Source organism: Plecotus auritus, assembly GCF_963455305.1.
Source record: "Plecotus auritus genome assembly, chromosome: 5".
NCBI classification, from domain to species: Eukaryota; Metazoa; Chordata; class Mammalia; order Chiroptera; family Vespertilionidae; genus Plecotus; species Plecotus auritus.
The window spans coordinates 98,624,757-98,640,425 of record NC_137776.1 but is presented as its reverse complement, the minus strand read 5'-3'; the positions used below and the strand labels follow the sequence as shown (position 1 = coordinate 98,640,425).

The 15,669-nt window shown below is 52.3% G+C and overlaps 1 protein-coding gene across 2 annotated transcripts in view; it reads right to left on the bottom strand.

The window, feature by feature from the left end:
- The window catches only part of MYO7B (myosin VIIB), a gene marked incomplete at its 5' end in the record, with an annotated part of 83,499 nt that extends 68,145 nt beyond the window's left edge, over positions 1–15,354 (bottom strand). For both annotated transcript variants that reach the window (XM_080667891.1, XM_080667892.1), the window contains 5 exons: positions 2,639–2,760; positions 7,050–7,234; positions 8,445–8,597; positions 9,325–9,438; positions 15,337–15,354. In XM_080667891.1, the coding sequence (XP_080524017.1) occupies positions 2,639–2,760; positions 7,050–7,234; positions 8,445–8,597; positions 9,325–9,438; positions 15,337–15,354 (592 nt within the window). The remainder of the gene's footprint in view (positions 1–2,638; positions 2,761–7,049; positions 7,235–8,444; positions 8,598–9,324; positions 9,439–15,336) is intronic.
- Positions 15,355–15,669: the final 315 nt, after the last annotated feature.

Sequence of the window (15,669 nt, the reverse complement as noted above, 5' to 3'; positions counted from 1 at the left end):
GAGGGTCAGATAAAGAGCTTCATAGACAAGAAAAAGCTAAAGGAGTTCATCACTACCAAGCCAGTATTACATGAAATGATGAAGGGCATTCTTTAAGAAGAGGAAAGAGAAGGAGAAGGAGAAGGAGAAGGAGAAGGAGAAGGAGAAGGAGAAGGAGAAGGAGAAGGAGAAGGAGAAGGAGAAGGAGAAGGAGAAGGAGAAGGAGAGAAGAAAAGATAAAAAATATGAACAATAAAATGCCAATAAATACATATCTATCAACAATTGAATCTAAAAATAAAAATAAATGAACAAGGAATCTAATGAACAAAATAAACTGGTGAATAAAATAGAATCAGAGGCATGGAACAGACTGACAAATGTCAGAGGGAAGAGGGGGGTTGTCGAGACGTGATTAACCAAAGATCTTATATGCATATAGGCATTACCTATGGACACAGACAATAGGGTAGTGAAGGCCTAGGGTGGGGCAGGTGGAGGGGGCAATGGAGAAAAAACTGAGGGACATTTGTAATACTCTCAACAATAAAGAATTTTAAAAAAAGATTTAAAAAAATAGAGAATCCAGAAATAGATCCAGTGTATGATCAATTGATTTTAGATAAAAGTGCAAAAGCAGGTCAATGTAGAAAGAATAGTCTTGTCAACAAATGGAGCTGAAATGATTGACTAGCCATAGGGAAAGAAGGAAAGAACTAAGGGAGGGAGAGAGGAAGGAAAGAAAAGAGAAAGAGCCCTAACCGGTTTGGCTCAGTGGATAGAGCATCGGCCTGCAGACTCAAGGGTCCCAGGTTCAATTCCGGTCAAGGGCATGTACCTTGGTTGCGGGCACATCCCCAGTAGGGGGTGTGCAGGAGGCAGCTGATCGATGTTTCTCTCTCATCAATGTTTCTCTCTATCCTTCTCCCTTCCTCTCTGTAAAAAATCAATAAAATATATTTTTTAAAAAAGAGTGAGAAAGACTCAACCTGTACCTTGCACCCTAGAAAAAATTAACATAAAATGGATCATATACCTGAATGTAAAACTTAGAATTACACAATATCTAAAAGAAAACATAAAAGAAAATCTCGGTTAGGCAAAGATTTCCTAGATATAACACCAAAAGCATAATCAATAAAAGAAAAAATGGTAAGTTGTACTTTATCAAAATCTAAAACGTCTACCCTACAAAAACACTGTTAAGAGAATGAAAGGACAAATCACAGACGGAGGCGGGGAGGGAAAAGGGGGAGGGAGTGGAATATTTGCAGAACACCTATCTTATAATGGACTTGTATCCAGAACACATAACTAACTCTTACAAAATCATAAACAAGGAATTAACTAAGTCAAAAAGTAGGCCAAACATTTGAACAGACACTTCAACAGAGAAGCTGCACAGATGGGAAGTGAGCAGGTGAAAAGCGAGCGCGCTGTTCGCACACTGGAACGCATGAGAGCTGGCGGCGAAGTGCTCTGCTCCAACGTGCAGACAGCCCGACAGCACCCAGTGCTGACCGGCTGTGGGCAGTTCCTGACAAAGTTAAAGTGCTCATTTACCATCCCACAATTTTACACCTGCATGTTTATTTAAGAGAAAAACATGTGTTTACACAAAAACCTGTATGCAGCTACTGGTGGGGGTTTTATTCATAATCACTAAAAACTACACACAACCCAGAGGTCCTTGGCTTGAGCAAGCTGTGGCAGCGCCATGCAAAGGAGCAAGAGGAGTAACTTGTAATGCAACAACACGAGAAAGCCAATGTATTATGCCAACGAAAGCAACCAGACCCAAAAGGCTGCAAACTGTATGATTTTAATTGCCTGACCACTGAAAAAGATAAAACTGCAGGGGAAAAGCACAAATCAGTGGTTGCCAGGGGCCAGGGCTAGGAAGAGAGTTAACTACAAAGGGGTCTGAGGGAAGTTTGGGGGCTGATGGGGGCATTCTACATCACAATTATGATGGGGGTTATATGACTTGTATGAGTTTGTCAAAACTCATAAAACTGTACGTCAAAAAGGTGAATATCTGCTGTATGTAAACCACACCTCAATGACAAAGAAAAAGGGCACCTCTTGGCCAGTGGCTGACAGCCTTGGGGCTGAGGTTGCCTGCTCCCAGCCACTTCACCAGAGGCCAAGTGAGGTCCAGAGCAGGACTCGTGTTCTGGCATTGATGCAGAGCTCCATGGGGTGGGCCAGCCCTCAGGCCTGCACTGCAGAGTCCATCCCGCCCAGTCCTGCCCTTTGCTGGCCCAAGGGTCCTGCCGGCACCGGTCGGGAGGCGTGTCCTGGTCCCTGCTTCTTCCCTCCCTGAACCTCTGCAGGCCTAGCCTGGCTGGCGACTGCTTCCTGAGGGCCCCAACTCAATACCCAGCACGGCCCGAGCTCGTTTCATCTTGGACCCCTTTTGAAAGAAGACGTGTTCCATCCTGTGAAAAACACACTGAGTAGAAGCTTCTGCGGTCATCAGCTCTCCGCTTCGTGCTTCCTCGAAGCCCCACACTTGCACCCACCCCAATCTTTCGTGTCCTGAAGAGTCCTCAGAAGTCGCTGAAAGTGGATGCCCCTCTGTCCTTCCCAGAGCCCCTGGCTGAAGCTCCTCCTACAGGGAGGCCGGTGGGGTGGGGGGCGGGGTGCGCCTGCTCACCCTCCAAGATGGGGTTGGCCTCCAGCACCTGCTGCTCAATCCAGGAGTGCTGGCCGCTGATCGTGGCCAGGAACTGCAGGACGAGCTTGGTGGTCTCCGTCTTCCCTGCCCCGGACTCGCCACTGCAGACGGAGAGGGGGTTAGTCGATAGAAAAGGAGATTTTCCGCCCCTCAACTCTCTGCCCTCCCCCCTCCCCAGGCCTGCTTCCTGGGACAGTCTGAACAGAGATCTCTCTCCCCATGCGAGTCCCACAGGCCCTTGGTCCGGGTGCAGACATCCATGCTGCATGGTTACGGGGAGCCCTGCGGGCTGCGTGGATGCGGTTTCAGGGTCATGGGCACAGCAATTTTTTCCTGAGAATATTTTCCTGAATTTTTCTAAAATTTTCATAGTGAATATATATTAATTTCATGGTGGTGAGAAATGAAAATTAGTTTTTAAAATTACTTAGGACATTTAAATAAGTTAGAAAATATACTGTGTCCTTGGTTGCAGGAACATCCCCAGTAGGGAGGTGTGCAGGAGGTGGCTGATCGATGTATGTTTCTCATCGATGTTTCTAACTCTCTATCCCTCTCCCTTCCTCTCTGTAAAAAATCAATAAAATATTTTTTCTAAAAAAAGAAAATATACTGTGTCTGGCACATTGCAAACACTCAAATTTGTAATGATTAATATTACTGCTATTGCTAAGGCTTAGACGTTACTTTTGTGTAAATTATTCTTTGTTATGGACATTGTCAGGCATTACAAATGGAGGCAGCAGAGTGCAATGTCTTGCTAATAGCAGCAGGGCCCCGGCCAGCAGTGCTGCCACCTGGGGACACACTTGCAGGCCACCTGGGCTCAGTCCGGGTCTGCCCTGTCTCGCGACCCCAGGGGCCCGGGACTGGACAGTTTGCATGATGAACTTCCACAATCCCATTTCCAGCTTCAGCTCTTGGCCAATTTTGTTTCCCCTCTTGTACTATTTTGAAGTGAATCCCAGACAAATATTGTTTCATCTGAAAATATTAATTTTTAAAAAAGTTTTGCTATGGCAGTGAAGTCAGCCAGCTCCCGGAGCTCCGGCCAAATCAGACGGAGCCCCTGCCTCTGGTGCAGGGGCAGGGGCAGGGGCAGGGACAGGCACAGGAGCAGGAGCAGGGGCAGGGGCAGGGGCAGGGGCAGGGGCAGGCACAGGAGCAGGGGCAGGAGCAGGGGCAGGGGCAGGGGCGGGGCAGGGGCGGGGCAGGGGCAGGAGCAGGAGCAGGGGCAGGGGCAGGGGCAGGGGCAGGCACAGGAGCAGGGGCAGGAGCAGGGGCAGGAGCAGGGGCGGGGCAGGGGCAGGCACAGGAGCAGGGGCAGGGGCAGGCACAGGCACAGGAGCAGGGGCAGGGGCAGGGGCAGGGGCAGGGACAGGCACAGGAGCAGGGGCAGGAGCAGGGGCAGGGGTGGGGCAGGGGCAGGCACAGGAGCAGGGGCAGGAGCAGGAGCAGGGGCAGGGGCGGGGCAGGGGCAGGCACAGGAGCAGGGGCAGGGGAGGCAGCGACAGACACAGGAGCAGGGGCAGGGGCAGGGGCAGGAGCAGGGGCAGGGGCAGGGGCAGCAGCAGTCTGACTGACTGGCTGAGTGTCCACGCAAAGGGTGGGAGGTCCGGTGCTCCACCCTCTCCGCAGGCACTGAGTCCTGGAGGTGAAGGCGAGGCTGTGAGCCCCGCAGCCAGCCATGGCCCCTGTCCCCAGTCTAGGGGCGGAGTGGCAAAGCCTGAGAGAGGTCAGAGGGAGACAGGCAGTGAGCCAGGCCGAGTGGGACAGGGACACTGAGGCAGAGAGCTGAACAACCTGCAGACCAATGCACAGCAGATGCAGAAGGCCCCTCCCTAGAGGTAACATTGAGGCCTCAGTTGTAGTTCAGCTCCAGATGCAGAAAAGCAGCAAAACCAGGTGAGTGACAGCAGGACCAGCTGCGATGACAAATGAGCCCCTGCCCTGACACTGACCCCCCCCCCCCCCGGTGGAGACCACGCCCTGGGGGAGCCCACCTGGAAACTGATGGGTATTCTATTAAGACCCTCCCCTGAGACCTCCCCTAAGATTCCCGCCTGCAAGAGAGATAAAAGCCTCAGGACAAAGGACCCAGTGCTCTCCCCTGGGGACAGCACCCACCTTTCCCTTTCCCCTCTTCTCCCCCGACAGGTGTTCATCTCCTCAACTCCAAAGGACCTCACGAGGCTTGCAACCAGGGCAGTGCATTACAGGCTAATCCCTGAGCCTCTTCCCAAGGCCCCTCTTCTCTGACTCCCCAGAGAGCGAGGGCAGCCCCGCCTGGGTGCTCCTGTTGCTTCTTCTATGCTAAGCCCTCCTTGTTCTACTGTCCTGGCTTTCTAAACACTCCCTCACAGTCACCTGGACTCCGGCTGTGAAATCTTTCCCACATGAAGCCTCGGACCCACACGCTACTGGCCGGCCCCAGGCAGACCCGCTCAGGGCCAGGTCCCTTGCTGGTAAAAGAACACCAGCTCCTGGCACAGAAGCCCTCTCACTGGGAGAAGTGGGCATCACCCCACCCTCTTCTCTTCCAGAGTCCTGGGTCTCAGTCCCCTGTTTGTTGGCTGTGTGTCCCTGGAAAGGGTCTCACCCTCTCTGGCTGTAGTTTCCAACAGTAGGATAGGAATAAGAGTGTCTGACAGAGAGTTGCTGGCAACATGAAGCACGAGAGCCTGTGCGACAGGATGTGTTCCAGTGCTGCTGCAGCCTCTCCTCCTCTGAGAGCTTGACTGGTCTGCCCCTCCACTAGGCATGGGTCCTGACTCTCTCTCTTCTCTTTCCTGCAGTGCTTTTTGTCAAAGGTCCTATGACCTGCTGGAAACACCTGCGTATTTATTGTCTGCTTATCTGTCTCCCTTCTCCAAGATGGATGCTCCTCGAGGTAGGAACTGTGATCCTTTCCTTGCTGTGGGCTGTCCACCTTCGGATGGGGAGGCATAGGTGGAGCACAACAGCACCTCTGATGAGTGAGTGCATGAATGAGTAGTGAGGGAATGAGTGAGGGAATGAGTGAGTGAGGGAATGAATGAGTGAGTGAATGAATGAGTGAGTGCGTGAATGAATGAGGAGTGAGTGAATGAGTGAGTGAGTGAATGAATTAGCAAGGGAGGGAGGGAGTGAGTGAGGGAATGAGTGAGGGAATGAGTGAGTGAGGGAATGAATGAGTAAGTGAATGAGTGAGTGAGTGAGTGAGTGAGTGAATGAGTGAGGGAATGAAGGAGTGAGTAAGTGAATAAGTGAGTGAGTGAATGAATTAGCAAGGGGGGGAGTGAATGAATGAGTGAGTGAGTGAATGAGTGAGGGAATGAGTGAGTGAGGGAATGAAGGAGTGAGTAAGTGAATGAGTGAGTGAGTGAATGACGACTAGAGCACCAGGCAATGTGTCTTGGAGCCAACTTCCCCTCCTCCCTGCTGTCCTCTCGCCTGGTACCAGAGGGCCTGTGCAGGAAGCAGAGGCCAGCAACGGCGACGACTCTGAATCAGGTCAGGTCCTGGACTGGAGGGGACACATCCCTCTTGGCCCAGTGCCCGGAGGGCTACCCCCTGGAGCCCTGCTGCCTTTCCTCACCAGAGGCCTGCCCTGAGTTGTTCTGTTATTTTTAGTGAGACTCACCTGTTTGACCACAGCACCAAATACCTACGCTATGCTCCCTTTCTCCATGAGCCATCCCACCCTTCCTGTCTCAGGAAATAGTCACTGGGGTGGGGACAGTGGGTGGGAGGGAGGAAGGGAGGGAGGGAGGGAGGAAGGGAGGAAGGGAAGAAGGAAGGGAGGAGGGAGGGAGGGAGGAAGGAGGGAGGGAGGGAAGGAGGGAGGAAGGGAGGAAGGAAGGAAGGAGGAAGAGAGGGAGGGAGGGAGGGAGGGAGGGAGGGAGGGAGGCAGGAAGGAAGGAAGGAAGGAAGGAAGGAAGGAAGGAAGGAAGGAAGGAGAGAGGGAGGGAAGGAGGGAGGGAGGGAGGGACGGAGGGAGGAGGAAAGAAGGGAGGAAGTGAAGGAGGAGGAAAGAAGGGAGGGAGGGAGGGAGGGAGGAAGGAAGGGAGGGAGGGAGGGGCAGGGGCAGAGGAAGGAAGGAAGGAAGGAGGGAGGGAGGGAGGGAAGGAGGGAGGGAGGGAGGGACGGAGGGAGGAAGAAAGGAGGAAGGGAGAAAGGAAGGGAGGGAGGGAGCGGGGAGGGAGGACCTTTAAGGGTAGAGGGGTTGCAGGGGCCAGATGCCTGAGGGTCATGGGCTTTGGGGGAGGATGTTTGCAGCTGAAAGGGAGCCCTGAAGTCACACACTGTCTGTGGGAGAGGTTTAGAGAGAGGAGGTGCTCCCTCCTTTAGGAGACGCTCAGAGGAGGTGCCTGACCCTCTGGCCTGTCCCTGGAACGCGGAGGCACCCCACCTGATGACACAGCACTGGTCCCTCTTGTTCCGCTGCATGTTGAAGTAGCAGCTGTTGGCAACGGCGAAGACGTGCGGAGGCAGCTCTCCCGCGTGGCGGCTGTAGTACAGCTGCACCTGCTCCTGGGTGTAGAGGGGCAGCTCCTGGAATGGGTTCACGGCCACCAGGATGGAGCCTGTGTATGTCTGGGGAAGGAGTAGGAGCTCAGTGCTCTCTGCTCCGAGGGCTGCACCGCCTGGCCCTGACCTTGGCCTGGGAGGAGCTGGCTCTTGTGGGGAGGGGCTCAGATCCTTCCTCTGAGAAGGCAGGGTGTTCACCGTGAGCGAGAACTCTGAGGGGGCATTCGCAGGAGGGTTGAGTGAGGAGGTCACTGTTAATGTTTACCAGCCTATGGGCCGTTAGAAGCTGGACTAAAACGGCTGGATGTGTGCGGCAGTGCCCCGTTTCCCACAGGGCCTCTGTGAGGCGGATCAACAATGTCAGCCTCCACGAATCCCTCCTGGGACCCCGTTAAGGACCACTTGCTCATGTGCAACCCCACTAGCCCCACCTGCCCCCTGGGCCGATGTGTAGCCACCTCTACACAGTGTAGCCACCTCTACAAGTCACATGATCATCCCGTCTTAGTCTTCATTTTAGGAACGGAGAGGCTAAGCTAGCTGCCTATGAGGACTGTGACAACCAGAGAGAAGGCAGGTTCGCCCCTGCTCTCAGACCAGGAGCTCCCACGTATATTCAGCGGGGGGGTGGGGGGGACTCAAAAGCCCCTCCCCAGGACCACCTCCTGGTCTTTGCTCAGCCCTCCCCCCACTCATGGCCCTGCTCACTCTCCCACTCTTCCAGGCATCCCAGAAGAAGAGCCGATTGAGCCACATCTTCCTGTGACAGGCCAGGGATGCAGTGACATCCCGGCCATGCCCATTCAGGCAGGGTTGGTGTGGATGGGGACAGCTGCTGGTCCTGGGAAAGCCTGCCCCGCTGGGTGGACCTCTGTCCACGCCAGACTCAGGAAAAGGTCCGCATCCATGCACATCCTCCTGGCTGTGACAAGACTCCCTGGACCGAAGCCATGCTGACCTCGGCCTGTCTGCACAGCCTAGGAGGGGCCTCGCAGGCGACTACACCGTCCCGTGACCTCGGTTCACTGGCCATGAGCAGGCCTTCTGCTCGGGCAGAGGCTGCCCTCACTGAGCTCCCACTGTGCCCTCAGGCATCATCACCCTCTTGCAGACCAGGGCGTGGAGATGGGAAAGGCCACGTGCCTGCCCACGTCGCAGAGTGAGGCGGTGGCCGCGGGGATGGAACCGGCTGTGCTGCACCTGCTGCTTCTCCCCCGCCCAGAAGCCAGCGTGTTTGGACGGAGCCCCGCGGGGAGCCCGTGACATGGGGACTCACATAGATCTTGTGCTGCTGGTAGCGGATCAGGAGGTTGTGCACCATGCCCGCCTCATTCAAGTCCCCCAGGCGGATCATGTCGTCCACACCCTGCACCGAGTTGGGGTGCATGGGACTGAGGGTGCCGAGGTTCTCTGCTTGGACCCAGTGTTCCTGGAAGAAAGGGCAGACTACCCTGAGGTACCCTCTGCGTGGCCACTGCCTCTCCACCTTCTCAGCAGGTCAGCAACCTCGCGACCCAGCTCCTGCCAGGCAGCCTGTCATTCAGGCCACGAAACACCTGGCACCACACCAGGTCAGTCTGGCTGGAGTCCTCGGGCTTGGGGGAGGGGGCAGGGTGCAGCTGGGGCTAGGGCTGAGTCTCAGACCAGGGCTAGAGAAGCTGTGATTGGTGTGCAGGCAGGCTGCAGCGAGGATCCTCACAGATTGCTGGAATAACAGTATGCAAGTAAAAGTGTTTTTCACTTCATAACATCATTTTGCAAATAGAAATGTAATTGTTAACACAGGACCCGCTTTCGTAGGAGGGGCCACAGGCCAGAGTCTCTAGGATCAGCTCCCCGGAAGCCACCACCCGCCCCATGGAGGCTGCGGATTCAGCTCCCCATCTTTCCAGCTCAGCACCCCCTGCTGCCCTCCTCTCCACCACAGCCTGGCCCACTTACTCCTTCCTGCTCCCCTAATTGTCCTGGTTTTCCATCTGCCCAACCACCTCACACTTTTCCACTATAGAAACATTCACGGGGGTGGGCTCCCCACAGGCTTCCCACCACACATGCCTCACTTGGACTCTGTAACTTCCGCCAGTGGGGAGCAGCACCAGAGGAGAGGGGCCCAGAGCCTGGCTCAGGCCCTGAGAGGGAGAGCAGTGCACACTAACCTTGCCCTCGTCATCTTCAACCAGGGTTTGGCCAGGCTTTATTTCTTTGACGATGCCCCCGATGGCAACGCTGGTTTTGCTGGCAGAGGTGGGGTGCAGCCACACATGGTCTCCCTAGAGGGAGAGAGAACACTGCGCTGGATCCCTGCTTCACCTTCCTTTCTGCTCAGGACTTCCCTGGGGGCTGTCCCCTCCACCGAGAGCTCCTGGCAGCTGGGCGCTTTCTCCCCTCCTCCCTCCTTTTCCTTCCCTCCTCCCCCTCCCTCCCTTCCTGGTCACTCTTGCCAAGATGGTGACAGGAAGTGCTGCAGAAGTGTCCCTGGCCAGCTTGGTTCTAAGAGAAGGACAAGCAGGATTTGCAGGACACAGTCTTCGCCCTGGGAGCAGCCGGGAACATCGGCTGGGAGAAGTGACGACTAGAACCTCACTAGTTCTCTGCTGGCCTGCAACATGGCCTTGGCCCACACAAACCTCCTGGTGATCCCCAAAAGCTCACCCCATTCAGAGAATGCCAAAGGGACCAGCAGAGGTCTGCTGGCAAGGAGGCTGAAATCTACAAGGAGGGATGGAGCAGGTGAATCACACCAGGAAAAACAAACAGACAGAACTGCCACAGAGCAATGGGGAGTTGTGCCCAAGTACTTCATTTTGATTTTCAAAAACTTATTGAGGTGCAGACCAGAAGCAAAAAATGAGGTGGTGCCCTAACCGGTTTGGCTCAGTGGATGGAGCGTCGGCCTGCGGACTGAAGGGTCCCGGGTTCGATTCCGGTCAGGGGCATGTACCTTGGTTGCGGGCACATCCCCAGTGGGGGGTGTGCAGGAGGCAGCTGATCGATGTTTCTCTCTCATCGATGTTTCTAACTCTCTGTCCCTCTCCCTTCCTCTCTGTAAAAAATCAATAAAATATATTTTTTAAAAAAAATGAGGTGGTGAGACAACTTAAAGGATGAAGCTTTGGCTGGCAGAGCTCAAGACAGAAATGGAGGAAAAGAAGTAAACACAGGTCAGAAATGACAGCAAAGTTGGAAACAACACCAGGGGAACAGACCAGCACTGCTGAAGTGGGTAACTTCACAGAAGACTGCGCAAACAATAACATAAAAGGAGCCACTTTAAAATGGAGCGGAGCTGCCATCCTGGGGGAGCTGCCATCCTGGGGGAGCTGCCATCCTCGGGGAGCTGCCATCCTCGGGGAGCTGCCATCCTCGGGGAGCTGCCATCCTCGGGGAGCTGCCTTACACGTATTACTCTCAAACCTCTGGATGTGAAAGCAGGGCAAAGTGACCTGCGGGCTGGGCCCAGCAGCCTGGCCTCCGGAAGAACTGTGTGCAAGGATACCCAGAGAGCAGGTGTCATGAGCACCAGACTGAACACTAAGCACATTGTCTAGAACCAGCGTCACTGTGTTAGCTCGTCTGCACCAGAGGAAAGCCTCCTCCTAGGCATGGAGTTGTCCCTCTCATAGATGAACACCCTGGCCTTGGTCTCCTACTCAGAACACTGTTTGGGCTCCTGCCTGAATCAGTGCTTCCTGAATAGCTATTTTTTAAATCTCAAATAACTGTTGTTGTGTCTCACTTTGGCCTTTTGTTTTTGGGTTAACAAATTCTAAAGAAAATGAAGTACTTCGCTATAAATTATAGAGACCTTGTACCAGAAATGAGTGATGAGAGATAAAATCCTGATAAAGGAAATGAAGGAAGACCTACATACGTGAAGAGTCATATTGGGAGACTCAACACAGAGAAGATGTCCATTTTCCTGACCCAGCATGGTTTTCTTGGTAGACATAGATAAGCTTAATATATATGGAAAGGACCCTGAATACCCAAAATACTTTAGAAAATAAGAATACATTAGGAAGGATCACTATCCAGTGTCATGGCTTATAATCTAGATCAGCAATCAAGGCTGTTATAGTATTGGTGGAGGGAGAGACACAAAACAGGGGATCCAAAAATAGCGCCCCCGGCCATGGCACCTGCTTTGACACAGGTGCCAAGGCAGCTCGATGGAGGGGGAGAGCTTCCCATACAGCGGCAGCCTCCACCCACCAGACATGCTCCTGGACCCAAGCCTTACACTGAAACTCAAAGTGGACTTAAGTATAAAACTGTAAAATGAAACAAGAAGAGAGTTAATGGAAATGATGGAATAAGATGGAAATACTCATAAGTGTAATTAAACGTACCAATTAATCTGCACCAACAGAAGAACTTTCTTCTGTCGATGTAATTGTTCCCCTCTCATAAACACCCTGGCCTTAGTCTCTTAATCAGAACACTGTTTGGACTTCTGCCCGAATCAGTGCTTCCTGAGTAGCTATTCTTTTTTTTTTTTTTTTTTAACATATTTTATTGATATTTTACAGAGAGGAAGGGAGAGGGATAGAGAGCTAGAAACATCGATGAGAGAGAAACATCGATCAGCTGCCTCCTGCACACCCCCCACTGGGGATGTGCCCGCAACCCAGGTACATGCCCTTGACCGGAATTGAACCCGGGACCCCTCAGTCCGCAGGCCAACGCTCTATCCACTGAGCCAAACCGGTTTTGGCATGAGTAGCTATTCTTATTGATCTTAGTAAAGGCTTGTTTCCTCTCGCTTTGGCTTTCTATTTTTAGGTTAACAACAGGAAGAAGAAAAGTGAGCAAAATGACATAGAAATTTTAAAAGATTAGGATCAGGAAGAAAAGAATAGATATAGGAGACAGCAAAAATACAAGTAATTGGAGTTCCTCAAGAAAAAAACTAGAAAAAGAAAGAGAAAGATTATTTAAAGGTATAATTTAAGACAACTTTCCAGAAATTAAAGCCTTGAACCTACAGATTGAAAATACACCAGCCACAGGAAACAATGACAAAGAAAAATAACCTGAGACACAGACTAGCAAAGGCTATTTGACTTCAGAAATAAAGAAATTATTTTTGGGGAAGGGTAGGCAGACAATAAGATCAGTTCATGTATAAGGAGAAAATTTAGGACAAATTCAAATCCTATAGGAGGGCCAAATAACTGCTACAAAGATTTCAAGAAAAGAGCAATCCTCCGATTAGAATGGCTACTGTCAACAGACCAGAAAGCACCTCGCATGGGTAGGATGTGGAGAAAGTGGAACCTTGTGCTCTGTTGGTGGGAACAACATTGGTACAGTTACTGGGGGACACAGTATGGAGGCTCCTTAAATAATCATAAAAGAGCTACCGTGTGATCCAGCAATTCCACTTTTAGGAATGTATCCAAAAGATTTCAAAGCAGGATCTCAATTCATATCCGCCCACCATGTTCACTGCAGCATTATCATTCGCAATAGTCAATAGTGGGAGCAACCGGATGGCCCTTGGCAGTGCACAGATAAGCCAGGTGTGGCCTCTACACAGAGCGCATACCATGCAGCCTTAGGAAAGGAGGCCTTCCTGTCAGAGCTGCAGAGTGGGGGGCCTGCAGGACATTATGCTCAGCAAATAGCCAGTCACAAAAGGGAAAACACTGTGTGATTCCACTCGTTTGAAGCTTCTAAAGGAGTCACCATCATGGAAGCAGAAGGCAGGGAGGGCTGAGGGGACAGGAGTTCAATGGGTATTGCGGTGCAGTTGTGCAAGATGAAGTTCTTAGATTTGTTGCACAATGTGAATGTACTTAACACTACTGAACCTGATCTTAAAATGGTTAAGATATTAAATTTGATATTATGTGTTTTTACCACAATAGAAAAAAGAAATCTAATAATTTTGTTACCCAAATTGTCATTCCAGTATAAAGGTAACAAACATTTTTGAAGATGCAGTATTATTCCCATAAGCCTTCTGGAAAAAACAGTAGGTGACAAACTTCAATGAACAGAATAAAGGATGAAAATTAGATCCATACCAACATACATGGTCAGGAGGTTTCAAAAGACTTGGAACAAAGAGAAGAGCATAAAAGTTTTTAGAGAGCAAAAAACAAGTTTTATACAAAGTCTCAAGAATCAGGATGGTGCTAGATTTCTCAACAGCAGTGCCAGATGACAACGTGGAGTAAAGGTCTTCAAAATTCTCAGGGAAAATTATGTCCAGAATGGAATCTTATGCCCAAATGACCTCCAAAGAGAATGAACATGCTTTTAGACCTGAGAGTTGTTACAAACATTTACCTCCTCGGGTACCCTTTCCTCGGGAGGCAATTCGAAGACTTGCTAAAGCAAAACCAAGAGAAAGAAAGACCTCGGTCCAGGAAAATGGATTAAGTGAAAAGTGGAGCAGAAAGGGAGGTTCAGATGGCTGGGAAGGACATGCCATCAGACACAGATGGTCCCAGGCTTGGCCACTCCGGGAGCGCTTCCATCCCAAGGACGGAGCTGCCTGGACTCCCCATGGATCCGACACTTTGAAAGGAGATAAACATATCTGGGAGAAAGTTGCGTGAAAGTTGTGATAGATAGAAAACTAAGCAGATGAGGGGAAAGGACGGTGATGGAGTCCAGCAAAGGAAAGAACAAGCTCGTAGAGTTCACTGCATGGCTCTGGAGAGCAGCATTTGCTTACTAGCAGTAAGACGAGTAAACTGCGTGCAGACCGGATCACAGCAAGGATTCAGCGAGTTCTGGAAGGTGGAGAGGTAGATAGCGTCTATGTGCCAGCAAGGGATGGACTATGGGAGAGGAGCTAGGCCTTTTTGCATAGTGGCAAGTCAGTAAGAGGTGATGCTGACACCAGAAACTCAAGGAGCGCTGCAGCATGTTCTTTCCCTAAAAGATCAGAGGACCCACCGGAAGGGTTGACTGCGGTCACCTCTGGGGAAGAGGAAGCGGGGGGCTGATTCTTTAAACTGGGTGCCTATGCGACTTTATAGAAATAAAAGCTAGAATAACAAGAGCAGCAAGGAGTGGTTGCTACAGGATGCAGAGGGCCAGCGTGAGCAATACAGTGAACTAATGCAATAACACAGAGTCTCCGAGTCTTAGGAAAAGCTTTCTTAAGCAGGATGGAGCCCTGTGGGGATCGCTGCAGTGTGCAGCTGAAACAGCTGGTGAGTTGCCAACATGAGAAGGGTACAGTCAAAGGCGCGATGGGCGTGTCACAGCAAAGGGATGTTTCACAGCAAAACCAGAGGAAGTTTCTATCCGTTTGCTGTGACACGCCCATTGCGCCTTTGACTGTACCCTTCTCGCGTTGGCGACTCACCAGCTGTTTCAGCTGCACACTGCAGCGATCCCCACAGGGCTCCATCCTGCTTTCCAGCCCCTTGCCTTCCTGACTGAGTCGCCAGAAGCCCTGCAGCCTGAACCTGCAGACCACATGTGTTCTCTCTCTCTCTCTCTCTCTCTCTCTCTCTCTCTCTCTCTCTCTCTGTGTCTCCTAAAAACAGCTCCATCTATAATTGAAAAAATCAAGCCTAGCTGCTAGTCGGTGACTCGGACACTCTGAGGGGTCAGTCACAGGAGCCCCGAGGCCCACAGGTTGGGGTGCTGCCCTTCTCAGCGGCGTGGACCCAGCAGCCAAGAGACGCCTCCGCTTTGTGGCTTTGTGTTCAGGAGGACGTAGGGAACATTTTCTTATCAGAGGACATCGCAGACTATCGGGCTCCCTGGTTTGGGGGCTCTCCTCTGGGCTCCCCCAACCCACCCAGGAGACCTCAAGTGAGACGGGAGCATGTGAGCTTTGTGCTGACACTGACACTCCCTGCCTGCCCCCACCCCTCCCGAGGCAGGGAGTGTCAGCACAAAGCTCACATGGCCCTTCTCATTCGGAGGCCTCCTGCCCCAGGACAGCACAGGGGCTGCGGAGGGAGGGCCCGCGCTGCTCTCTCGGGGCAGCTCTCTGCAGCTGCGCAGGGAGAAATTCATCAACACGTGTTAAGCCTGGAGTCAGCGAGGGATTACTGAGCACACGGTCCACTGAGGCTGAGGCTGGCCTGTTTCTCAGACTCCATCTCCCTGGTGTTCCCTGGGGCCTCATGGCCTCTCTTCTTTCCCGCAGTGATTTGCCTCAGCCCCCACCGCGCAGAGGGAGCAGGTGAAATGCTTACCAGCCTGAAGGCCGACATCCTGGACAGCAGCGCTCACAGCCTGTGCAGAAAGAGGGCAGGTCGTCAGTCCTCGGCCCTGACTGCCCTGCAGGGCCCAGTGCTCTTCGGCCAGCAGGATGCATGGTCGGGGGCCTGGGGTCTGGGGCCTGGCTCAAGAAATGATCCTTGACTGAGCGGATAAGCACTGCCCCATCCAAGTGTAAGAAGACGCTTTGTGGGTCCCACCCCTCACCTTTACTGAATGTGCTCTCCCAGTACTGCACCCCCACAGGGAGGGGCTCCGCGCACTCACCACACTGTCCCTGTCACCCAGAGGCACAAACTGTATCTGGT